Source organism: Osmerus eperlanus, chromosome 27 (genome assembly GCF_963692335.1).
Source record: "Osmerus eperlanus chromosome 27, fOsmEpe2.1, whole genome shotgun sequence".
Lineage (NCBI taxonomy): Eukaryota > Metazoa > Chordata > Actinopteri > Osmeriformes > Osmeridae > Osmerus > Osmerus eperlanus.
In genome coordinates, this window is record NC_085044.1 from 7,678,688 (window position 1) to 7,705,734 (window position 27,047).

At 41.1% G+C, this 27,047-nt stretch overlaps 2 protein-coding genes across 2 annotated transcripts in view; both read right to left on the reverse strand.

The window, feature by feature from the left end:
• Positions 1–18,213, reverse strand: part of LOC134013573 (organic cation/carnitine transporter 2-like) — a 30,336-nt gene extending 12,123 nt beyond the window's left edge. Inside the window, exons 1-6 of the mRNA XM_062453073.1 lie at positions 17,785–18,213; positions 17,189–17,292; positions 14,625–14,779; positions 14,145–14,316; positions 5,438–5,564; positions 5,164–5,264 (exon numbers count right to left, since the gene is read on the reverse strand). Of these exons, the coding sequence (XP_062309057.1) occupies positions 5,164–5,264; positions 5,438–5,564; positions 14,145–14,316; positions 14,625–14,779; positions 17,189–17,292; positions 17,785–18,213 (1,088 nt within the window). The remainder of the gene's footprint in view (positions 1–5,163; positions 5,265–5,437; positions 5,565–14,144; positions 14,317–14,624; positions 14,780–17,188; positions 17,293–17,784) is intronic.
• Positions 18,214–18,977: 764 nt separating this feature from the next.
• Positions 18,978–26,959, reverse strand: LOC134013849 (solute carrier family 22 member 4-like). Its single transcript, XM_062453593.1, has 10 exons — positions 26,456–26,959; positions 24,988–25,091; positions 24,386–24,540; positions 23,983–24,154; positions 23,544–23,670; positions 23,034–23,134; positions 22,390–22,604; positions 21,998–22,180; positions 21,062–21,197; positions 18,978–19,551 (listed from the first exon to the last, which is right to left on the reverse strand). The coding sequence occupies exons 1-10, from the start codon at positions 26,846–26,848 to the stop codon at positions 19,476–19,478; spliced, it is 1,662 nt and encodes a 553-aa protein (XP_062309577.1). The 5' UTR covers positions 26,849–26,959; the 3' UTR covers positions 18,978–19,475.
• Between the last annotated feature and the right edge of the window lie 88 nt (positions 26,960–27,047).

Below are 27,047 nucleotides of genomic sequence, written 5' to 3' on the forward strand. Positions count from 1 at the left end.
AAATGAAAGGGAGTCTATGGAGCTAGACGGCTAAATTGGTCTCTTTCGCCTGATTGTCGTTGAGAAATCTCAGATTTGATTGTAGTTTTTGGAATTTCAACATGGATTATAGGTCGAAAGTTGAATGAACGAGTACTTATGTCCTTTCGATTTCTTACTAGGTGAGTCGTTGTTGCCCATAACATGCTAGCATTCTGCTAATGAATGCTGATTGTATGACGTCAATTACATTTTAAAATGCTTTTTATAACAAAAAAGCGACTTTAAAAAAATCTAACACCCAGCAGTGTGTATTTTCTTTGCCTCCTCTTTCGAATGCAGCATTCAAATTACTAGACAAAAAATTACATCCTGAAGTGGATTTTGAGGGGTATAGCTCCATAGACCTCCATTCATTCTGAACGTCCATTCCGCGCTCAGCTCAAGCTTTGACTAGCAACGCAGCAATGGCTAAACGAAAATCAGGAACGTCACCTTTACAGGCGCCTCCAAAAAGGGCAGTTTAACATTTATACACGAATGGCTTGGTGAAATTGTTCAAACAGACACAAGCGATGGTCCAGGTAGGCTGGTGAAGCTTTCTGATATATTTAGCTACGAAGAAGCTTGCGGGGTTCTCTGCAAACTTTGCTCAGAGGCGAAAACAAAAGGCGAGTTTACCATTCTATATAGCCTGGAGATCGGTTGCAGGTTTTACTGTATTACTCTAACATTGAACTTAAAGACAGGGTAGCTACATTTAGCAAACCTCTAGCAATTTTAGCTCTGATTCAAACCAAAATATCTTTGGTTTATTATATAAAAATAAGTAACTTGAATAAGTAAAAAAAACTAAAGTAAAGTTCCAAATGTCTCTGCTGGTTTGTGATGTAAGGTTTTGGTGTCTCTTCTGCTTGAGTGTGTGCCAGGTTGTCTGTCTCACTCTTAAACAAACTGTTTAGAAACAACTGAAGAATATGTTGGCTTGACAGACAATGCAATCATCAATCAGTTTATTTTAATTTTAAAATGTTTACATTTTTTTAATTGATCGGATATCGTTTCTATTGGGGTAAACACATGGTTGGCCGTTTGTTACCAGCGTAGTGAAGTTGGATGTTAAGTGATAGGCTATAGCCTACAACTAACGTAGTAAAATCTTAATAACATCTTTGTTTATCCAAATCTATCATTTAATTATGGTGTATTTTATGATCCTGCAGCAGAATTCGAAAGCGTTCCGCGGAAGAATTCAACCAGCTGTAGAAACGATCGCTGCAGAACGCTTCACAGTGCTTCACAGTGCTTCACAGTGCTTCACAGTGCTTCACAGTGCTTCACAGTGCTTCACAGTGCTTCACAGTGCTTCACAGCGCTTCACAGCTCTTCACGGTGCTTCGTCCAATGTGATAACATGGGCGCCGAAAGGAGAAAGGCTGCGCTTCCAGGCGCTTCGCAGCCAGTTTGTCCAAGGGGTGATGGCCCGCAGGGTCGTCTGTTTGTTTTCTGTGTTCTTCCCCTATTCTGCACACAGGAACAAAGGACGTGGTGCTTGGTGACTGATCGGCTACACTAGCGCGCAGGTGTGCTCCGGAAGTTACAAATACAGCTTCTACTCCATTCCCAGGGGGGAAAGTGGACATCATAACATGCACACAGCACATGACACTCATGCCAACACCCTATTGATTTTACTGACCCATGCTGCCTTCGAGTATTGTTTTGGTTTTGTAATAAACGCATTATGGTTTCGCAAGGTTCGTAACAAGCTGGCTTTTGGATATTTGGTGAAAAGAGAAGGGTGAGCGTAACATCCACCAATGCATAACTTGCAGATGGCTTAGAGCTCCAATTACATTTACATTTATTCATTTAGAAGACGCTTTTATCCAAAGCGACTTCCAAGAGAGAGCTTTACAAAGTGCATAGGTCACTGATCATAACAACAAGATAGCCACAAAAACATTGCGTGTAGCCAAAACATGAAGCACACATTGTGAACAACCAAAGTAAGTGCCAAAGGGAAGAACCATAAGAGCATGTAGTTAAACAAGTTACAATTAAACAGCATGAACCGCTATAAGTGCAAGTGTACCTGTGAAAAAAAAAACAAGCAACAATAATAAAAACAATATATCACAGCGAGTACAAAATTTTTAAATCAGTTACCACTAACCACAAGAGCAACAAGTCTCTAAGCAAGAGTCATTGTGATCCTTGAGGAAACTAACATCGGGTCAAGCGAACCATTCCTAAGTACCGTTGTACTCCCGGAACAAGTGCGTCTTGAGCCTTTTCTTGAAGGTGGAGAGACAGTGTCTCTGATGGAGGTGGGGAGTTGATTCCACCACTGGGGGGCCAGACAGGAAAAGAGCTTGTGTTGGGACCGGGCGGTCTTGAGCGGTGGGACCACCAGGCGGTTGTCTGAAGAAGACCGTAGGTGACGGGTGGGGGTGTAAGGCTGCAGGAGAGACTTGATGTAGAAGGGTGCAGTCCCGTTCACTGCTCGGAAGGTCAGTACCAGGGTCTTGAATCTGATACGGGCCATGATAAGTAGCCAGTGGAGAGAGATGAGGAGCGGGGTAACATGGGAGCGTCTGGGTAGATTGTAGACCAGGCGGGCCGCTGCGTTCTGAATCCTCTGAAGAGGGCGGGTTGCACATGCTGGGAGACCAGCGAGCAGCGAGTTGCAATAGTCCAACTTGGAGAGGACAAGTGCTTGGACTAGCAGCTGGGTGGAGTGCTCAGACAGGTATCTCCTGATCTTCTGGATTTTGTAGAGGGTGAATCTACACGACCGGGAGACCGCAGCAATGTGGGCCGATTATTAGCACCCACAAAATGGCCAGCCTTCCAACAGATTGCCTTTCAACAGACCCTCCCTTCACAAATGTTTGGTTAGATGTGTTTGGCCCTTGGAGTGTCACATAGTAAACGGTGGACTGTAATCTTTACATGTATGAGTGTAAGAACCATCATATTGAAGTCATAGAATCCCTCGACACATCCTTCTTAAAAAATGCAGGGCATTTTCTTGCTGTGCAAGAAGTCAAGAACATGAATTTGGACCATGGCACAAACTTTGTTGGTGCCTGTAAGGACGCTAGTAACTGTAATCACCATGACAACTCACTCAATCAATGTTGGCCACAACCTCTGTGGGTCACGCAGGTTGTGTGTGTCATTAGCAACAAAGCAGGCTAATCAATTTGATAACGGTACCTGTTTTTTCCTATGCAAAAAACATGGCGTGCTCTAAACCGGACAAAGAGCAAAAAGTTGATTCCGAAAATTGCAAATTTCAGACAGAGTGGACTGACAAGTATGCATTTGTACTGCAATGAGACGGTTTCCCTTGTCAAAAGTGGTAATGTGAAACATCACTATGACACAAAGCATTGGACACTTTTAACAAAATTACCCCCAGAACTCTGAGGTAAGGGCCAGAAAAATAAACACTCACTGTTCCGGACCCTGGACTGAATGGACATTTGGTGAGTGGACCTTTTTGGTTTCTAATTGAGTACATCTCCTCTTGGACTTTCAATCCTCTGCATGTTTACCATTTCAGTGGAAAATGGGAAAGAATGATTGGTCTCACAAGGAGAATTCTAGACTCCATATTCCTCCAAATGAAAGACAAACTTACCCATGAAGTGCTGGTGACATTCATGGCAGCAGTAGCATCCATTATCAATGCCAGGCTTCTTGCAGGCGAGTTTGGATCTTCAGACTTCTGCAAACGCTAGTGGCGAAAAGTTCAGCCCGTCCAACACCTTTTGGGACAAATAGCGAAAGCCGTTTTTCCCAACACTACAGGCCATTCATCCAAACGTTGTGCTGTTCTTCTACAAAAACAACCAAGTACCAAGGAATGAATGGACTCTTGGACTGGTAGCACAGACTTTCCCTAGCAAAGACGGAAAGGTGCACCAGGTCGAGGTGAAGATCATTAAACCAGGAGGGACTACACTCTTTCTTAGACCTGTTACAGAAACAGAGCTTCTTCTCCCCGCGATTTGTAGAGAGATAAAAGTGTGTCGTCTTTTTTCTAACCATTCTTAGTCTGGCCTCTCACCTGAGACCACTTTGCCTTGGGAGACCCTACCAGGAGCACCAGGCTCCAGACAACACAGCCCTCAGGTTCATGAGGACGCACAAACCTCTCCACCACGATAAGGTGATGGTTCCCGGAGAGGCATAGAAAGTTAATATATTCATATATTGACTTTATTTACTAACATAGGACTATTTAGACTATTTACAAGTAAATAAATCAATAGATTCTTGGTTACATGTTAAAATATAGTTCTTACATTTAGATGTTAGTTTATTTCCTCCAGGGACACATTGACACTTATTGAGGGACTTGTTGCACTTGTTGGTTAGTTGTAACTAACTACTTGTACTCGCTGTGAATTATATTATTGTTACTCGCTTTCCTCCAGGTACACTCTAGCACTTTCGAGGATAATGTTGTTGTAATTTGTTTAACTACATGCTCTTGTGGTTCTACCCATTGGCACTTATTTGCTGTTCACAATGTATGCTTCATGTTTTGGCTACCCGCAATGTTTTTGGGGCTATCTCGTTGTTTATGATCATTGACCTATATGCACTTTTTGTAAAGCTCTTTCTTGTAAGTCGCTTTGGATAAAAGTGTCCGCTAAATGAATAATTGTAAATGTAAATTTAGAGTGAGATGTATAATGAACACAAAACTTGTAATAGACAAAAATATATTTAATTAGATTTGCGGGATATTTGTACAGGTTAAAAGCAAGCCGTGTTGATAATGCTTTTTGTATGTTTTAGTTTCACGCCTCCCTTGCAACTTCAATAAACCAGTGGACAAGAAGTAAACTGTCTTCAGAGTCTTGGATGTTTGGAATGCTGATCTGCATTCTGACTGTCAAGCTACATACAGGATACTGAGGAGCTATATACAGGATACTGAGGACAGCACAGGATGATAAAACATGCATAGGAAAAGTCAAGAATTAAATTATATATTTATTTTAATCTTTTTATCTCTCAACAATGCAGTCAAATGACCAGATCTTGGCGCTTCTAGTGATAAAGGTCTTTGCAGTTGCTACAGGAGAGAGATCTACCACAGAAGAAAAACCCACCACAGGAGAGACCCGCCACAGGAGAGAGACCCACCACAGGATAGAGACCTACCACAGCAGAGAGCAGAGGGTGATGATGGACACCATGTTGCAGCTATGCAGGATATCCAGGAAGTTGTGTTTCTTCTGCTGCCGCTCGTGAGCATCTGCAACCTGTAGAGTTGTATGTTTCAAGAAGAAAGTCTCATAGATACGTTTGTTTTACCTGCTATTCTGCTACACATTCCTTTTATGTATTCATGCAGGTCTTTCGAAAGCTTTTTGTTTCTCTTTCTCTCTTTTTCTAAAGGGGAACACCAGCTCCAGGTTACATGTTGATTCCTCACCTCTGTTGGAGAGAAGATGACATCAGGAGCGTCCACCTTGTTCTGTCTGGCAGCTCTCCTCAGTATGGCCTCAGCTTCCTCCACTCTGCCCTGAGAGAGCAGCCACCGGGGGGACTCTGGGATGAACCTGGACACCAGAAAGGCGCAGGACTCTGACTTTCAGGTTTACTTTTTCACTATGACACCATTTATTTGCTATATTAGCTCATGAGAACATGGAACGTCAGGGACATTTCTCGGAGGCCTATCAAAGCCTAAACAAAAGCAATCTAGCATATGGTTTCCTCTTTCTGTGCTTGCAAAGGCTATGTTGATTGTCATCCCCTTGACGTTTCTTGTGCGAGTAAAAAAAACCATACTGTGATACTATTTAACTGCCCTGATTCCTGTATTCTTGGTCCAGTCTTCTGAGATGCTCAACTTGAGTGTATCAGACACCTGCACCTTATAGATCTATAATAAATTGATTTAGTCTTGAACTTGTACTAGGCAATTTACTTCATTGACTTGGTACTTTCACTGCAATTTGGTACTATCTAGTGATTCGGATCATTTTACGGACTCGGTTCTTTGAATGTCGTTCATTAAAAAGAACGAATCATTTTCCGAGTCATTCATTCATTTCAACGGGGGTGGGGGCTGTTGCTCAACATCTGATAACCAATTCCCCGTCCTGAATACGTCCACTATGCAAAAATATGTAACAGAGGTCTCTTTTCTCCGGCGCGCTAGCGGGAGATGCAAAGACTGGGTAGAAGAAGAGCTAGCAGAAAAAGAGCTGACACTCCATGATTGCTGTACGAGAAGTCGACATTGTTACGTTGGAGCTGTAATATAAGACAGTGGCGCACGGTCAGTTTAAGTTTCACAATTTTAGTGTACGCTATCATGGTTGTGTGAAACTGGGGACTTTCGGTCCCTAGCAGAAATTCAGTTAATTGCGTCATCGGACGGAGAACGGTGTTGGAGACTGGCTGAGGGCACGAGAGAGTTGCTGGAGCCGTGAGTTTCATTCAGAACACTGTTTTTTGGGGCGTTATTCATACTATAGGCATTGTATTTTTGTGAGTCATCCATGAACTGGGTCGGAGCGAGAGACGTTGATTTCTTTCTACAAATCAATAGAGTGCATTTGTCAGTGAACTAGAATGCGTACGATTGGTTTTGAAGGAGGGATTTATATATATTTTTTTTTGTTTTTTGGGGGCTTTTTAAGAGAGACTGACGATCGCCTATGATCAAGATTTGTTTTTGGAGAGACATTCTGTGATTCAGATCATTCAGTGCGTGCCTCGTGCTGAGCTGCGCCATTTTGTTCCAGGAAGTTTCCTGAGTTTTCCTGGGCAGCGCAGAAACTTCTTGTTTTTTTTGTTTATTGCCCTGCCATCCTTACGCCTGGGACACACTGGCTGCGAAGCGCCCGGACGCGCCGCGCAGCGCCACGATCGGCTACGACTGAGCAAAAGCTGTTCACACCAGACGCGCATTTCTCCGCGCCGGTCAACAAGCCTTTCAGCTACTCTGAGCTTTCCTTTACGCTGACATGGTACATAAACATGGCATTGGCTATATCCCAGCATTGATCCTTATCTACGTTGTCCTTGTAAAAATGTTGCTGACATACAACAACTCCCTGTGCTTTTCAACTTCGAGAATTCATTTGATGCTGATTTTAGAAATCGACTTGGGGGTTCTCTCTCGGTAGGCTATGTCTGCGTGTGTGTTGTGTGCAACGCGTGACAACTCGTTTCTCTCAAACAAACCAAACAACTACGGGCATGCTAGCTCAACGGATCAATACGTTTATTTTCATTTCATGTAAAGGACGTTCGTTACCAACATTGTGTAATTATAAAGTCTACAACTTTGCAAATGTTCACCGTAGTCTACAATTAAGAGTAAAATCTTAATAACATGTTTTTTTATTCAAATATATCAACTAATATGGTGAATTTCATCATCCTGCAGCCGATTTCGCAAGCGTCTCGCGAAAAAATTCGACCAACTGCCGAAACGATCGCTGCAGATCGCAGGCGATCGCAGGCAATCGCGGCGCTTCGCAGCCAGTGTGGTCGGTCCCATTTGATAACATGGGCGCTGAAAGAAAAAAGGAGGTGCTTCCAGGTGTAACAGACGTGGTCTTGCAAGCTCCGTCAGAGGTATCGGGCAAATCGTCCCGCACTGGGTTCGAACTTACCACCTCTGGCTTCCCAAGCGCCACCACTACCAACTACGCCAACGAAAAGCTAGCTATTCGTTGATGCGGGTGCCCTGTTACATACCTGAGGAGTGAGTTTCACCGATACACATCGGCTACACAGGCGCGTCGCAGCAGATCGCAGCCGATCGCAGGCAGTGTGTCCCAGGCGTTAGACATATCGCTGTCCTGTCTCAGCTGTTTATTTAGTCATCACAAGTCATCGCATCAAAGTCTTCGTTGCCACAGACTGGTACAACAGTTTGACACACACACAAACACACGGACATTTCACTGATACAGATTGAACCGAACTGAGTGTTTGAATTTACTGAGGGTTTCAACTGTCAATTTGAACTGTCAATTTGAACCGTGTTTGTGATAACTGAGTAAGAAGAAAAAAGAAGAACCAGACAAAGGACGGAGGCCGGGGAGGCGGAGGCCGCAGGAGACCGAGAGCGTCTGTGTCGCACTAGCAATGCAAGTGCCGGGATCCCTGCTATATACTCCGCCCTATTAGGAAGGTGTGCCTTGACGCGTGATGACGATTTGCTAATGACGCGCTAGGTCTCGCGTCCCCCTGCATGAACCAGCTCCGCTTGTTTTTCAGTGTTAAGATTTGAAGTGTTTTGTTTAAGAAATCCTGAATAACGGTTTGTTTTATCTAACTTTTTGTTATTTTCTTCTATTAAAATATATCCTTCCAGAAGAAATACAGTAACCTAAGGGAAGAAAAATAAATTACTTGTTGTTAAAATTAAGACATCTGACAGTATCTTTAAACTTACCTTGGGGTAGGGGCGTCTCACTGACACTATTAGGATTAGGTGGGTGGGGATGTGAATTTCAGCTAGTTTTCAATCACATGCACTTTAGGAGGCCACCGTATCAATTTACTCACCTGAAGCCTACACTACTTATTCCTGTAGTATATTATACTACAGGCCATAACACTACCTCCACCATGCTTCACTGATGAGGTGGTATGCTTTGGATCATGAGCAGTTCCTTCCCTTCTCCATACTCTTCTCTTCCCATCATTCTGGTACGTTAACCCTTGTGTTATCTTCGGGTCATTCTGACCCATCAGTCATTGTGACCCACCATCGTATTGCGACAACTTTACCGCATACAAAAACAAAGTGAAGCATTTTCTTTTAACCGTTGGGCTGTCTCAGACCCCCCACATTGCGAAGGTTAAAAGAAAATTATTTTTATTTGTTTTTGTATTGGGTAAAATTGGGTAAACACAACGATGGTTCGTTATGAACCTTTGGGTCATGTGACCCGAAGGCAGCACAAGGGTTAAGGTAAGTTGATCTTGGTCTCATCTGTCCATAGGATGTTGTTCCAGAACTGTACAGGGTCTTTTAGATGTTTTTTGGCAAACTTTTTGGCAAACTCTATAATCTCCACAAGTTCATATTAATAGTAGTGCACAAAACCCTAGATACGGCTCCAACAATATGGATTGGCAAAGGAATTGCCATATAATTTTATTATATGGACGAACCCTGGACCTGAGCCAGGGTTCGTCTGTACATTAGTCAGTCAGTCAGGCTTTAGGAAAAAACATAGCACTACTACAGCTGCTCTGAACAGGGCTCCAGACTAACTTGTTGCCTTGGTTGCACCGGTGCGCCTAACTTTTTTTATTTAGGTGCACCAGCACAAAATTTAGGTGCACCCAAATTTGTCCTTGCGTCGCCACAATTTCAAGGTCACCTTTTTATCACGCTCCATATACATTCATATATTTTATGTAAATGATCTTAATCAAGAATAAGGTGTAGGTAAATATATTTTTTATTTGAAGCACAATCATACTGTATATATATTAAAAAATATATTTTAAGTGCTTCCCTGAGCTACCAAACTAAAACATTTTAAGCAAAATAAAACATTTCAAAATAGAAAGTGCTACTGTTTAAAAGTGCTTCCCTGAACTGAGACCTAACATTTCATGGCTCAAAGTCTTATAGCGGGTCCCACCTTGCTGTCCCATGCCCTTCAGATGGCCAACACCTGTAATTTGGCCTTCTTGCCCTATGGCCTTGGCTAAATCATCTTGCCACACTCTCCCTAGCATCAAAATCCTAGCTCCATGGGTTAGCTCCATGACCTAGCTTCGTAACTCAGGGGTTTAGATTTTGGTGTAGGTCAAATAGGAAAGATTATAGAAGTAATAAACAGTATAAACAACAACAACAGTGTTTCATTTTATTTGTAACCAGTTAATCTTCACAAACACTGAAAAGTTGTTTTGCAGTATGTTAAAGATGTGGAATTGATCAACTTTATACAAAAAGCAATACGTTTTTTCAGTTCATTTTGTTCTGTGAGAGAAATCCAGTGGGCTTGAACAAGTGCATCAAAATCTGTCTGAATGTCTGAGGTGGATATGCGAAGGACAGCTGACAGGTAATGATCAGTAGTGATGGGCATTCCGGCTCTTTTTCGTGAGCCGGCTCGTATGGCTCAGCTCACTAAAAAGAGCCGGCTCTTTTGGCTCCCGAACGGCTCTTTAAAAAATACATGTTTTAACTATGAATTTGACTATGATAGGTGTGAAAACAATTTGAATTAAATTATGAAATGAAATCATACTCGACCATAACCACATATCTTTAAAAATGCATTGATTTGTCATGGCTCTCCTCCGAGTTTTGACTACTCTCTCACTGTGTGTGAGTTGGCTCGGCCCTCCCTCATGCAGGATTGACAGGAACAGAATGTGAGGATGATCGTGTGCGCCTTTAAGCCTACAAGTATTTTTTTGTTGTTCTTTGAATTAGTCAATTATTTTAAATACAACTAGAGAGGGTACAATTTCTGGGGAAATTGTAGGGTGTGCTTGCTTGCAAAGGGGTCCGTTTTTGAATGACATTTTTACAACTGATATTTCTGTATATGTTATATAAAAATGCATACTTATTATTTATAAAGATTACATAGATTTAAAAGCATATTTTTTTTGCTGCTCATTTACAACTGAAAATACGAGTGAAGTGTAGAATGAAATAGATGTCTTCTCATTTCCCCTGCAAGAGGCAGCCTCATCGTTGAATCAAAACTAATAAATTTGGCAGACCGGTGTAAAAATTGACCTAATCTCTATGATTTAAACGTCATTTTAAGTTTTTCCCTTCTCATGATATTTTCAGGCATTTAGCCTACTCATTGCATTCATTCATTAATAAAGAACCCCCTTTGAAGATTATTCTACGACGTTACCGGGCAGTAGAAGATGGAATCGCGATTCAAACAGTACCATCTGCTAACTGAAAATATGCCCCCAAAACGTAAATAAGCTTGACATTTATTTAGTGGAAAATCGCTCATTCATAAAAAGCTCACTGGTAGCGATCATTGTCAGTAACAACGCAAAATGCGATATAGCCCTGTGTGGAGAAGCTGCCCCGGTAAATTGTACTACTACGGTACAATACTAGACTACTGCTGTGTTCGTCTTGGTAGCGATTGCGTTGGTTGAATTGGATTTAACGTTCCGTTGTACGGTTTAAGCTGAAATTAATTATTTTCATGAACAGATTGACAAAGTTTAGGCTGTGGCAATGAAGTTCAGGTTAGTGGTCAGAGACTTTTGATTTAAGTAAGGGGAGTGCCAAACATGTTCTGTCGCCGTTTGATTTCCTAAACAGCTGTGTACTGTAGATGTTTTTGTAGTGTGTCTCGCGTAGGCTACAGCGTTGCATTGAGCAACACTGGTTTGAAACCACAGGTAATGGTAATTTCACCAACAAATCGTTTACTAATGTCAGAATAAATCCTACAACGAAAATGTATATGTGAGGAATGTTTATTTTAACGATTGAAAACAGATAACGCTACATCATAGACCACTGTAGTATGTGTTGCCCGGGCAACACAGGCTAATGTCATGATGCTAATACTTCAGTGAAATAGTAGACTACTGTTTCCGAAAGTAGATGTACTTCCTTAATAATATCAGCTTATACTGTACATTACACATCACAATTGTGTGTCATATCACAAAGTAAAATGAGTAAATAGTTATCACCCTGGCCTCTTTGCTTGTGGCGTTTCTGCAGCTGCCTTGCAGTAAAGCTATAGTTAGCCTAGCTATCCCCCAAGTTAACAGATGCGAAACGAATGTTCTGCCAAAGGTAGTCACGCGTGTTTTCGTGACGTTAGTGACGTAGTGACGTTAGTAACGTCAGTGACTGTGGCTAGCAAATTAGCCACCGTTAGCTTCACTTTTCGCCACAAAAACTTAACTTCAGCCTAAACCATGCAACGGAACGTAAATTCCAATAGAAGCAACTCAATCGCTACCAAGACGAAACTTTTGACACCTACGTTGTCTATGTAGGCCAAATATTGACTGAGTTTTAGGGGGGCAAAAAGAAATAAAAAAAATAATAATAATAATAATATATATGTGAGAGAACAAAGGTTGTGCTCTCGCCGAAGGCTTGAGCACACCCAATTAAAATTCATTATTTCATAATAATTTAGTTTTTATAGGCTGTATTCATCTATTAAAAATAGAGTCGGTTCTTCAGATATGCGAGCCAGCTCCCGACGTTCACCTTCAAGAGCCGGCTCTTAGAGCCGGATCGTTCGCGAACGACCCATCACTAATGATCAGGGTCTGCAGTTCAACTAGCAAACCATCAGCCCGCGCCCACTGAATCAGTCAAGTTCTTATTATGTCCGCGTTAGTTTTTTTTCTTCACAGCTTTCACTTTGACCTCAGTAAACAGATACTTAGAAGTCCATGTCTTGTTAAAAGTTAATCAGTGGCAAAGTTTTTCATTTTCGAGGGCTAACCAACAGCTAACTCTCCTGTCAGTGAGGTTGCGCAAGTGCACATATGTAAATCGCCTGATCGCTGTAGTCTTTCAGGACTACATATTTACTACCGCTCAACACATTTATTTATTTTACATTTTTGATTTACCTCACGCGGGCCGGATTGAGACAGCCTGTGGCCGGACAATGCCCAGGTCTGCTAAACTGACTCTCTGGTGCTCAGGTCGTAATTTCAAATCACACAGCACGGAGCTACAGGAATATCTGGACCACAGCCAATCAGAGGCAAAGACCCGCCCCATCTCTGTCTCTGATTGGTTTAGACCACGATATGATCCAACCATGAGTGTCAGTTCCGTTTTAGGATGACAAACGCTTCGTTTGTGGAGAGACAGCGGATGCGAGGAGGTTAGGTGCACCGGTGCGACCTAGGAAAAAATTTAGTCGCACCCGTACACATTTTGGTCGCACTCTAGAGCCCTGTCTGAAAGTCGGAAATTAAATTTCTGTTGCTTATGACAAAAAGCAACATTGTGCGTCACTGTTTATTGATCTGTCCAAAGCATTTGATGCAGTTGACCATGATGTTTTAAAGCTAAGGCTACTCAACTCGGCTCTCGGAGCGAGCGGTAGCTTGGTTCACGAGCTACCTTGAAAATAGATCGCAGTGCATCAGACATGATGGCCTATGCTCTGATACTGCAACCGTCTGCAAAGGCGGTATTAGGTCCTCTTATTTGCTATTTATATCAATAATCTGGGTCAAAATGTGTTGGACGCTAAGTTTCATTTCTATGTTGATGAGACTGATATATTGCTGTGCGTCAACTCTTGTGCAGGCAATTGATCTCTTGCTAAATGCTTTTAATGTTGTTCAAAATACCCTTTTCCAACTGAAACTTGTTCTGAATACAGATAAGACTAAACTTATGTTGTTTTCAAAGTCTCGGAGAAGGCCACAGAATATCCCCTCGGTGGTCACTCTTGAAGGAAGTGAAAGAGGTTGTTGACTCTTATAAATATCTGGGTATTTTGATTGATGACTCACTCACTTTTAAGCCACATGTGCAGTACCTGGTGAAAAAATTGAGGTTAAAACTGGGTTTTTATTTTCGATATAAACTGTGCTTTTCATTTAATGTAAAAAAGCGATTAGTTGCTGCCACCCGTAGGCTCTGTCATTGGTACACCTTCATTTATAAGGCAATCCTTGGTCTGCTCCCAAACTACCTGTGTGTTTTCATTATGCAGAAAAGTGCCAGGCAACACTCCTTGCGTTCTCAGGACTTCTTTATGCCCACTGTCCCAAATGCCAGAACGCAAATTGGAAAAAGTGCTTCATGTATTGGGCACCCTTATCATGGAATGTGTTGCAGAATGATTTAAAACTCAGAACTGATACCACTTACTGCTTTTAAATCTAAAATGAAAGAAATTGAGGCAGGTTCCCAAAAATGTCAATGTTTTTAAATTAACCAGTTTATGAAACTGGCTCAAACTTTTAGTTGTTTTTAAATTTTTATTTTATTTGTTGAACTTTTCTCATTTCTGTGTTCTTCTGTCTGTAACTACCTGTTTTTATGTTGCGGCCTGTCTTGGCCAGGTCTCCCTTGAAAAATTGATTTTAATCTAAATGGGACCTTCCTGGTTAAATAAAGGTAAAAAATAGCACTATTCGAAAATCCCATTTGAAGGTGTAGTTCCATAACTCACCACCAGAGGGGTATGTAGATTACTCCAGAGACAGCCATGGACAGCACCAGGCTCCGCCAGTCCCTGAGGAAGTAGGCGGCACAAGGCATGGCCATCTGGCCAATTCCAGAGCCCATAAACACCCCCAGGGAGCAGAACATTACCCGCATCCTGGGACTGAGGATCTCAGAGCCTGCAAATACACACGCACACACATACATACATTCATTCACACACAAACATACACATACACACACACACACACACACACACACACACACACACACACACACACACACACACACACACACACACACACACATAATCCACAACAGTTAATCAGTTGCCCTTCCCAGGCTGGGTAGTATAGACATTTATACCAAGTTAGGTTTAGAAAAAAAACTATAAAGGGGTTGCTCTGTAACTCAGACACACTGACGAAGTTCACCATAAAAGTATTTAAGCACCCCTTTGGCATCGAACGCTGTCAGCATCACTGACCTAGAACGTAAGCCACCACGTAGTTGGAAAACCCTCCAAAACCAACAAAGAAGAAGATAGCGGAGAAGACCTCCCAGCTGGGGGAGAAGACTTGTGCGAGGATAGCAAGCGTCTGCAGAACCATCATTACGAAGAGCACGGGCCGCCGACCAAATCTGAAGGACACATACAAGTACACACACGAACAAGCACACACGCACACATGAATACTAGGGCTGGGCGATATGGGTAAAAAAAATTATTGATATACATATTTATATTTCCATTCGATAACGATAATTAAGACGATAAGACCACAGATCCGTAGTAGTAGCAAAATAAGTCTCTTCCTCAACTTTTTCCCTACACTCGGCATAAAGTTTAGGCAGCGCGGTGTGAGAGAAATGTTTGCGGCCAGGGAACACGTACCTGGGTCAAGTAACTTAAAGGGGCGATTGACTGGGTTTTTGGGGTATTTCACACTGTTCCTTAAGGTCTCCGAATAGAGTATGTAACATTGGTTGAGCTGAAAATGCCCCAGGTGCTGTTCTATGCCCCCTGATACATCCTCTGAAATTTTCCCGGGAAAAAACGCTAGGTTTTCTCCTTTTATGGTATGCTCATGAATATATAGATAAGCTGCGCGCTGATTGGTTGGTTTACAACGAGTGAAGCTGCGGAGCAAAGACGCAACACGGCCACAGCACTCACTGAAACAACGAAGGTGGAGACTTGAAATAAAAACGTACAAATAAATCTATTGTGTCTACACAACACTGTTTTCAACAGATTGACTAGATATCATTTCAAATGATTATGTTAGTTGTTTACACTTCTGTCGTTGAAGCAAACAGGATCGCCTTAGGTGGGTAACGTTAGCAGTACAGCTTAGCAAACAAACTATCGTGATTCAACTCAGCTTCAGTTAGCTCTAGCTATCTTGCTGAAAAATAGATCTGGACAAACATGCTTGAATTGTAGATTTACATGACAACACGGGTTATTTATTTGAATGAAACACAGTCAGGAACATGAAACAACGTTATCCCCATTGCCAATATATAGGCTAAATCATCACACATTCTACCTATGCTCTTGCGTCAGCCAGCTAAACTAGTTTACATGCCTACAGTCTGTTTTCGCTATCTAGCATTCCTTGCAAATCAGCGTTAATAAAAAGCAGATGAGCTAGAGTCTAGCTAACATTGACTAGACGTGCATGGCTGATATTTGTCTATACCGTAGCGTAGAAGATCCCTGTGCAGTTATATTAACTCTATGCATCCGATGCATCCTCGATAAAAGGGGCGGATTAAGAACACTTCCGGGTATTTTTGGAGTACTTGGTGACTTGTTTTCTTTGGATTGGAACCGTACTTTGCAATGAAAAATGACGTAAAACGAGTTTGCAACAACACAAGAACGGAGAAAAACGTAGATTGATAAACAGCCAGTATCGCAGTACTGATTTCCCTCCAAACCATCAGGCATATGAACCCATGGCCCCTGTCCTTTTCTGTATCTAAAATGATATACTATAGTTACAGTTAAACTAATTATTTCCCACCCTAACTCCTCCCTCAGGTTTTGCACTAAGTAGGTTTTGCAAATTTGTATCTGGCGACTAGCGACAAATTTGGTGACTTTCTGCTACTTTGGCAATCACCGTTTTTGTTGTTGACCAGCAGCAAAATAACTAATTGTACTTTTTTGTTGTCATAAAGTAACTGAAACCAAAAACAAGGCTTCAAAAAAAAAAAAAAGATTTTCCAATCAAATATTTTGTAATAGTGTAGCGGTTGTGTACTCCTTGTGTATTGATGTCACCAGTTGTATGTCACAGACGTAGTCTTGCTCCATCAGAGGGTTCACTTGGCCAATGATTGCTCCCACCGGGATTCGAACCTGCCACCTCAGGCATCACAACCACTACCAGCTACGCCAAAGAAAAGCTAGCTATTCTTTGACGCGGGTGGCCTATTACATACTTGAGGAGTGAGTTTCACCGATTCACACCGGCTATAGCTCACAAAGCTTTATGCATTCTATAGTTTTGAAAAAAAAAATCGCATTTCAAACATATTTATATTAATTTATTTAAGCGCTAGTTGTTCTTTTGCACTTTTTAGCCCACAGCTTTAGTGGGAGGTGTGAATGATGCTTCTCAGACATTTTTTGTCTCAGTTTGGCTACAACCAATACCGCTAAGCTTTTCTTTATGACACAAAGGAAGTTATAACTGACACCAACATATAAATAGGGTTAGGGTTGAACAGGGTTTTGGTGGTGATGTAGTTAAAAAAAACTCTTCCTAGCTACAGCGGCCACAAGCATTTTTATTAACTAATACAATTATACATAATAAATACTAGTATTTATATTATTAACCCTATTATTTATTTATACATTTTAACACCTTTCATGTCTACTTATCTATCCTAAATTACCTATTTACTTTAACTGTGCTGTCGGACCAATACAAAAAAGTTTTTTTCATTTGTACCCGGATAACTGGATGTGACAAACTTGATTGATGCACACACGCTGTACAAACAAACAAACTGTACAGACACACACATGCATACCTGTCAGACAGCTGGCCAGAGATGAATGTCCCCACCAGGACACCCATGAAGTAGATGGAGGACGTCAGAGGCTCCTTAAATGCGTTGTCACACACCAGGTCCCACTACCAAACACACATGACTCCAAATACTTGGAAAGTATACATATACTGTATATTACATGACAACATTTGAAAATTACTTTTCCCAATTATTTTCAACGTGAATCAAATTAGAATTAAATTCAAATACAATTTAATACTGGAGCCTTTTGATTTAAGAGACATTACTATTGACATGTATCAATGTAGCAAATACTTTAATCCTAGGGGACATACATGTCGTGTACAGCATAAGATTAGGGATCAGAAGTGAATAGTTTAACATGAGTTTGATAGTCAGCACCATAGAATTTCCAGAAACAGTGCAAAGATGTATGGTCTGTGGTAATCTGTCAAGCAATAAAAACGTATTTGAAAATGTATTGACATTTTTTATTCTAATCATATCGCCTCTAAAGCCAAGTACTATCTGCATTATTATTGCTAATGTTTACTCAAGCTGTGTTTTCTTGTTTAGTGTCTCAAATTGTTACATATAAGTGGTCTAGGACTCACCTCTGTGACGATAGTTGACAGGTATATCTCTCTGCTGTACTTCCATCCATCCAGACAGCTCTCCAGTGGAATGTTACTCAGGTTAATGTGTACATCTGGTAGGATATTCTGACTGGAGTAGTTCCTGACTATGTCCAGGTTTAACCTGGAACACGAGCTCTGCTTTGTCACCCCATCTACAGTCACCAGAGGGATGGTCACATTCCTCCACACCTCACTGATGTTGGACTCCTCAGGTATGTAGCATTCATGAGGAGGGGTGTCACCTACAAACACTATGTAGATACCTACAAAGCCGTTTGGAAGGATGCTGATGGCCAGAGCCAGGAACACCATTCGCTGGTAGGGCCCCCACGATCCAAGAAAGGCAGTGATTTCGTCAAAGTCTCGCACCTCTGCGACCCTCTTCACTACATTTTCCTTGTCCATGTCCCTTCCTACGGAGAAAACGTTGAGCCGCGATTTGCTTTGTGTTTCCCAGAGATACACACTTTTGTTACTAAGTATAATTGGCTGATTTGCACACAGTTTGACTCAAACACTGAAGCTTGTGTTTTTTCACTTCAATCTGCCCATCTTTTTTATCTTTTTATCTGTCTCATGTAACCACAGTTCTATAGCCTGGGTATATTTCCTCTCTGGTAGGGGGATAAAGTCCACACGTGTAGGATTTAACTGCTATCTATATGATTATCTGTCTTGTCACCTTGAGGGTTCTACTATACCTGTCTGAAGACTGAGAAGAACACTTATCCTCTCTCAGGAAGCTATAGGCACCTCAATAAGCAGCTAGCTCAGTCTGTGCTGCAGCTGAACTATTACCTCTCCCAGACTTGAAATGTACACACACACACACACTGTGACAACCTCCTCTCGTCTGTTGTAACTCTGTATTTTTGTTTGAGTTGCAAGATGGCAGGCAGGTGGAGCCTTGATTGCTATGACCTGTGCCCTGGTCCTTGGGCATCTCCGTCAGTGAAATGGAGCTCTCTCTGTAACAACACATTTAAAAAAAAGAATTCTGGCAAAACTTAACTTTCATTTTACACTTTACCCTACTTATGTACTGACCCCACATCCACTCCCTACACTACTTATTTCCCAAACTATGACATTCATTGTTCTTTGTGAGTACCTTCACATACACACTCAGTTGCACAAATTGTTGTTTCACACACATGTATTCAAACACACATTCACACACACAACACAAACTGTTGTCTCATACACAAACAATAGTTTTGCACACAGTATAAGGAGAAGTACTGGAGGAACAGGAAGCTAGGGTTTACACAAGAAAGCTGTTTAATCACAAAATCATCTTTAAATAGATTTTGAAGCAGTGTCAAACAACTCAACTTGTGAATGCTATATTGTACAATATTCATTACCCAGAATTATATAGTCCAACTAACTCTGTACAGTCTTTACAGCATATATTGACAGAACAATTATCCTTTTTAAATACATTTTACAAACATGATCAACATCAATTTTTAGTTCTACCATAGTATAATACGTTAGGGTATTATACAAATAAAATAAAAAGTTGTTTTAAATACAGTAAATGTTTAGCTCTGTAGTTTATATTCAGTTTGGAACAACATTCATGCAACAACTGTAATGTCTACAAGTGCCCAGAAGGAATACTGTAAAAACTAACAAACAAAGAAAACATGAAATGAAAACAATTACAACTTTGATTCTTTACAGAATTCGTCTTTGCTGTTTCCTTTCTTGGTGGCTTTTTTCTTGCTGCCTTGCAGTCTGTAACAGGTGAAACAGGTATATAACATGAGGCTATTAAAGTTACTCATTCGCACAATGCAGAAATGTTTAACAGTTAAATATGTCAATGATATAAAGAAATACTGTAGAACTCTGAACTGATTCTTGATCTTCTGCTGCAATTTCTATATGGACTATCTGCACATTGCTCTGGAAAAAAGCGTCTGCAGTACCTCTGACCTAATCTGACATGATCCCATACCCTTCAAACAGCTTTGACTGATTACGTGTTTTAACACAGTGCATGTTCAACAGTAATATCTTACAACCAAATTCTGTCCCATGTCTTGACCCAAATCCTGGAATACACATGGTAGTCTGTGTAAATAAATATTTACTCTGTTTACTTACTATATTTCCTCTATAATGTAGAATTACATTGGTGTAAGGATACAGTTTAATACATTTTCATGGAGTCAACCTCTGTATTTTGTACATTAAGAAGCATTTGGTTAACCATTAAGTTTAGAGTTATAATATGCAGATTGACCTCCAACATTATCCAGGCCTCCTAAATCATCCATACCTCATACACCATCCTGACCTCCTACATCATGCAGCCCTCCAACATCACATGTGTCAAACTCATGACCCCTGGGCCAAATCTGGCCCCAACTTTTTATCCGGCCCACATCTCAATTTAGGTTATTGAACAGCCACTGAGTTGTAGCTAGCTGTGGTCTGCACAATGACACCAAACCAAACACAGAGACATGCCACCAGTGCACCTACAAGTTGGCTAACAGAATGGCACAAAAAAGAAAAGGTGACTTTGAAGGCAGACAATTTAAAAAGAGGTGGGAGACTGAGTACTTCTTTACCGAGTGTAAAGAGAAGCCCTTGTGTCATATTTGCTGAGATGATCTCCATTTTCAAACAATATAATTTGCGTTGTCATATAGAATATATATAACACACACAAGCAGAGATATGGAGCCATGGAAAGGGAACAGGCTTTAGAAAGTCATCAAACTGAAGAGAGGCATGCAGTCACAGCAAAATATGTTTATTCGAGTGATGACGCTGTAAAGGCAAGTTTAATAATAGCAGAGGAAATAGCCAAATCAGGGAGGCCATTCACAAAGGGAGATTTTCGGAAAAACTGTATGCTAAAGGTTTGTGACATTGTATGCAAACAACAAGCATTTTCAAATGCCAGTCTTGCTAGAAACACCATGACCAGTAGAATGGAGTAGATAGATGCAGTTTTTTTTGTTGACCTTTTGAGTTGATTTCTTTGGGATTTGATGTGGACCCAATTGTATGTGAGAAGGCTATATAGGGCAAATCAATAAACTATACATTTCTGGCCCTTGATGTGATTCTCATTTCCCAGTGTGGCCCTTAGTGAAATATAGTTTGACACCTCTGTCCTACGTCATCCAGATCTCCTATATCATCCAGATCTCCTACATTATCCACACCTCCTACATCATCCAGATATCTTATGTTATCCAGACCTCCTACATACTGACAATCTTTAACTCACCCAATGACGGTCTGCATCTGATCCATGGTCTCAGGTAAAACCTTACCAAAGCTCTCTGGGAGCAGGAAACATAACAGACCTCCAAATATGGCCAGGCTTCCAATCAGTAGGTATGGCAGATACCTGTAGTATTTACCTGAGAAGGAATGGAGATGTAAGGATCAATCTATTCATCAGAGAAGATATTCTGGACACATCGGTTTTGTGCTCCCCACCGGCAGAACAAATACATACTTGTCAGTCCACTCGGTCTGAAATTTGCAATTTTCTGAATGTACTTTTCGCTTTTTGTCGGGTTTAGAGCACACCATGATTTTCGCTAAGGAAGAAACTAGTACCGTCAGCAAATCGATTAGCCTCCGTTGTTGCGAATGACACACACAACCTGTGTGACCCACAGAGGTTGCGGCCAACAGTTATTACAGCTCCTGATTGGACCTTTGGATTGGACACGGAAGATAGAAACCACATCTAGTAGGAACAAAATATAGGCTATAGCACGAAATCACGCACCAATGAAAACTTGCTTGGATCATGACTAAATTAAAAGGTTATTTTGTCTTCGGTCCGAATTGTATTGCATCCGGGTCTGGTTCCGGACCAGAGTCCGCCTATTGAGTACCCCCGGATTAGTGTTATGTACTTTAGCATTTAGTTCGATTTTATTTCAAGTAAGTTAGTAAAAGTTAGATATGATTTACCTCTAGGTCTTACATAGGAGTAGGATATATTACAGTATCAAATTCTATGTGTCAGGAATGAGGATGTCCAGGTCTCACTCAGGTGACAAAGTACAATATGAATCCTGTCCTGCTTTGAGAGTAACCAATGACCAGAACCAAATTTGTTATGCAAGTTACCAAAAATCTGATTCTGATGTGAGAAATGAGGATGTCCAGGTTTCACTAGGCATATCATGATTGTGAGAAAGCTCACCAAGGTAGATGACAAACGGGGAGATGATGGTGCCGATGCGGGCAGCCATGGAGCAGGTCCCCATGGCCATAGTCCTCACCACGGTGGGGAACAGCTCCGACGTAACAGCGTACACCACGCAGAATGCAGATGTGATGCCGAACTTCCCCATCATCTCCAGGAAGATGGCCACTGCCGGGAGGTCTGCAACATGGATGCACAGGGCTAGGGTTAGAGGTTTAGGCTAGTATATCACCAAGCCCCCCTCCTCCCAGGGCCATCCCCCACCCACGTTTCAGGTCATACGGCTTGTTCATGTTTATGACAGACTATAGCACTTGTTTTCTTGTGACTTGTGAAAAATCAAGCCTTGATCTTCCTGTTCTCACAATATTACAGAGTATGAGTCTCACCAGATGGTATGAGGTGGATGCAGAGAATAACAGCCCCCCCTAGGAAGAGAGTGGAGGACTGACAGAAGTGTCTGGGGCAGTACTTCAGTAGCAGCAAGGCGATGCAATAGGCAGGAACTTCGACCACTGCTGACAGGAAGCAGTTGAGGTAGGCATTGCCATGGAGATTGGAGGTGTTTAGAATCAAGGCATTGTAGCCAAGGGTGATGATCACCCTGGAACACAAAAGGAGATGCAACACTATGGTGAAGCGTTTCTAAACATGGCCTATATTGAGATGTGTGAGCAAGGGTAAAAGGGACTCAACGAATCATGTTGGAGAATGTTTTGTACATTATATGTGCTATGAGTTTTGGTGAGGAAGGTAATTAAACTGATTTAACATTGCACATCATTCCTTGTAGCAAAGACAGACAAGTGAATAGTTCTTTATTCCCGAAAGCCCTGTAAGTCAAGGGCGCAGCCAGAATAACATTTTGGGGGGTCCCATCTTAAAATGACAGACACACACACACATATATATATATATATATATATATATATAATTCCTTAATGTTCCTGTCCATGTAAATGAGGGAGTCTATGCCCCCTCTAGGCTATGCTACTGCTGTAAGTGCATATCTGAAGCAGGCTGTTGCACTTACCACAGCAGGGAACACAGGAGGGTGATGGATAATACGTTGAAGCTTCTCATGATATCCAGGATGCTGTACTTTTTCTCCTTCATCGCCAAGGCATCTTCCACCTGGAGTATTGAGGAAAGCAATAGATAGACAATTAGAAAAATACTACTTTTTGCAATCTTTTTTATGTAGGTAACTTTTAAAATGGTCATTAGGATATGCAGTAGTTATTTTAAATGTTTTACAATTGGTACTATTCATAGAAGTTAGTATAATAAAGTGATAGATTAGAAATGGTCTCTACTACTTTAAAGAAGATAAATGTCCTTATTCTGACAGAAATATGGACAACCAGTGACATCAGCGGAAATTGACAATATGAGGTCACAGTGTCCAAGTTACCATTACAGAAAAACATTTGTTATCTTCGCAGATATGAAAGACTATTATGAAAGCTTGCTTAAAGATTGACCTGTGACACGTGGAGATTAAGTCATTGTGTAAGAGTGAATACATAAATTTTTATCAGACCTCTGTTGAAGTGAAAATCACATCTGGTAACTCTACTTGGTTCTGTCTGGCAGCTCTCCTAAGTATGGCCTCAGACTCCTCGACTCTGCCCTGAGAGAGCAGCCACCGGGGGGACTCTGGGATGAACCTGGACAAAGGAACAGCTATCGTAACTGCAGAATGTTGTTTTTAAATCAGCGATGTTGATACAGAGCTAACAGAAACTAAGAAAACCAACTAGTTTGATTTTCAAAGACACCTTTCTGTGATGGATTGAATGATGGAATATGAATTAGAATTCTATACAAGATAACCAACATGTATTTTGAAATCAAGTTTACTTAGCAATACAGAAGAAAAAAAAAAAACATTAACCAATCATAATCTATCAACCAACCAATTGTAATGCCTTAACCAACCAGTCAATGATAATACAGCATTTGAGATGATCTGTTCTTACTTCCACAAAGGGATGTAGATGAGTCCAGATGCTGCCATGGCAACCAGAAGCCCGCGCCAGTCCCGCAGGAAATATGCCACTGCTGGCATGGCCATGTACCCCAGAGCGGAACTCATGAACACTCCGAGAGAGCAGAACACTACTCTGGTTTTTGGGCTCAGAATCTCTGATCCTGTAGGCAGCGAATGAACCAATCACAAATTGGGCTTGGCTAAAATGGACATCTGTTACTTGGTTCTGGATTTACTGTCAAAACCTTGTCATCTATAAATGTTAATAATCCCAATCTGAACCAGTTAATTCACCTGATAACAGGTTGGGGTGGTCATCTATTGACATATCAATCAGTCAGAAGCTTAACTCATCTGTATTGAATAATAATAAATCTGCATTTTCAACCTACCAAGAACATAGGCGATGACATAATTGGAGATAGAACCAAAACCAACAAAGAAGAAGATAAAACTGAAGATCTCCCAGTTAGGAGAGAATATCTGGGCAGCTACCGTCACCGTCTGGACAGCCATCATGACAAAGAGAACTGGCTTTCTCCCAAACCTGTGTTTCATACATTTGATTAACAACATTTCAGTTCACGAACATTGAAACAAAGATTCTTGGGATGATTTCTCAGGTAATATTTAATCCCTTTATCTACAATGACCAGCTATAGTTCCATAGTCACAAGTAGCCTATGATAAAACAGCCCGATGTTACACAATGGTTGACGGTTAATGGTTAAAGTGCTAAGATTAATGCTATGTTTTGTTAAAGGGGACATGGAGGGACATGGGGACATGCCCCTGTGTACGTAAGGGATTTGCATACATTTCTTGATTCAATCAAAGTATTTCTTCCTGAGAGATGTATATAAATGTCAATACAATTGATATGGGCCAAGGATATGCTTGGTAACTTATTATCAGAGATTTATAAAAGTGTTGAAAAGTCTTGTTACCATTCGTTATGATTATTCATCAGAAGATTTTAATACATTGTACAGACCTATCAGCAATCTGCCCAGAGAGGAATGTCCCGAAAAGGGCTCCAACATAGTGGATTGATGTGGTCAGGGGCCTCTTGTACTCGTTTTCACACACAAGGTCCCACTGTCAAACAAAAACACTGATCTTTGAAAACAACTATTTTACAACTCTGTCCTGAGCATTTGTGAACTTTGACTTCATTGAACAACTCAGTAATGTGGTTGATGTTGATCAGAGCACTTGGTCCATTAATTTAGATCTTGGAGTATTCAATTACTTGGGTTAAAAGACGACCATGATGGCCCTGTACACACAGGGGCGCCGCCGCCCCCCCCCCCCCCCCCCCCCCCCCCCCACTGTCCAGCATCCAGTACAGACAGTATATATATATTTTCAACTTTTATTTCATAATGATCATTATGTGAGAAAATAATTAGTTTGAGTTTCTGTCATTAATAAATATGGGGAATATAATAGTTATGGGGAGACTGGGGTGCTGCTGACTCATCTGTTGTTAGTCTGTTAAAAGGGGCAGGGAGTCGGGACAATGATTTAATCTGATCATCTTGCTAAGTGTTACCCTGCACTGATTAAATGTTGATGAAATGTAAGCTAACACTGTACCCAGCTAACAAAATGACGTCCCCAGGACGTCCCTTGTTAGCTGGGTAGCTAAATAGCTTATATGGACATTAAACCAACAGGTTAATACCACTCACAGATTGGCTACCCACCTTTCTTGGTAAAAAACTGGGTTAGTGATTGAAACCCTCTCTTTTGTCTATCCTCTCTTTCTTTTTTCTCTGATCTTTTCCAAAACCCTGATTTGTGTTTACGGCCCGACATTCTAGCGACTAGCGCATCTACTGACTGCAACTAAACACTGTCACCGATAAGTGCGCTAAGGCAGGATCAAACCATTTCATGCAGATACAGGGGGATGGTCGGTCAATATGGATGTTTACTTTTTGGTCAATAGGGATATTTAACCTTTATTGCCAAACACAAGTAAAAACAAAGAGATCATTCATTGTATTATTATATTTTAAATGTATTATATACTCGATGATGGTTTATATAATATAATATTATATTACTTTTTGCCTATTTTTTGGGGGCATTGTCAGTCAGGGGCCCTTAGAATCGTCCTAATTTCCCCCCCCTATACGGCGCCCCTGTGTACACATGTATGATGTTGAGTTTATTTGTCTTTAGAATTAATCAATACATCTCTTTAGTAATTCAGTAATTAGTGTTTCAATAGATGTTCCCAATTACTGGGTAAAAACTATACCAAATATAGGTATAAACACTTAATTTGAATTATCCTTCAATATCATTTGAATGACATTTTATATGTATAAACAAATGACTTAGCAGGAGAAAACGGATAACTGCCACAGTACCATATAATGGGGAGTACACTGATGCTGTTGAAGAAGAATTAAGTTAGAATGCCCATAAATAATCAAATACATTGGTGTCACCTCTGTGACGATAGTTGACAGGTATATCTCTCTGCTGTACTTCCATCCATCCAGACAGCTCTCCAGTGGAATGTTACTCAGGTTAATGTGTACATCTGGTAGGATATTCTGACTGGAGTAGTTCCTGACTATGTCCAGGTTTAACCTGGAACACGAGCTCTGCTTTGTCACCCCATCTACAGTCACCAGAGGGATGGTCACGTTCCTCCACACCTCACTGATGTTGGACTCCTCAGGTATGTAGCATTCATGAGGAGGGGTGTCACCTACAAACACTATGTAGATGCCTACAAAGCCGTTTGGAAGGATGCTGATGGCCAGAGCCAGGAACACCATTCGCTGGAAGGGCCCCCATGTTCCCAGGAAAGAGATGATTCCATCATAATCCCTCATGATACTGTCTGTTAAGTCGGCATCCGAAAGTCAAGAAACTTCTCAATGGTAATAAAAATAGTAATACACCTGCTTTAAAAAAGTATGGTGTGTCCCTGTATTTATCAGGAGTGACTCATAGCTGGTTTATACACCTTCTCCCTATTATATGATAGAAACTGTGATAACGTCAAGTCAACCAATCTTTTTTCTCTTGCTA

What these genes read in the sequence shown, in the direction of transcription:
- LOC134013849 (XM_062453593.1), bottom strand. Translation starts at nt 26,848, where the DNA reads ATGAGGGATTATGATGGAATCATCTCTTTCCTGGGAACATGGGGGCCC. An exon ending in TGATTTTCACTTCAACAGAG is followed by an intron (nt 23,135 to 23,543) that starts GTCTGATAAAAA and finishes TCAATACTCCAG; the next exon opens with GTGGAAGATGCCTTGGCGAT. An exon ending in CTCCTGTGTTCCCTGCTGTG is followed by an intron (nt 22,605 to 23,033) that starts GTAAGTGCAACA and finishes TTTGTGTTCCAG; the next exon opens with GGTGATCATCACCCTTGGCT.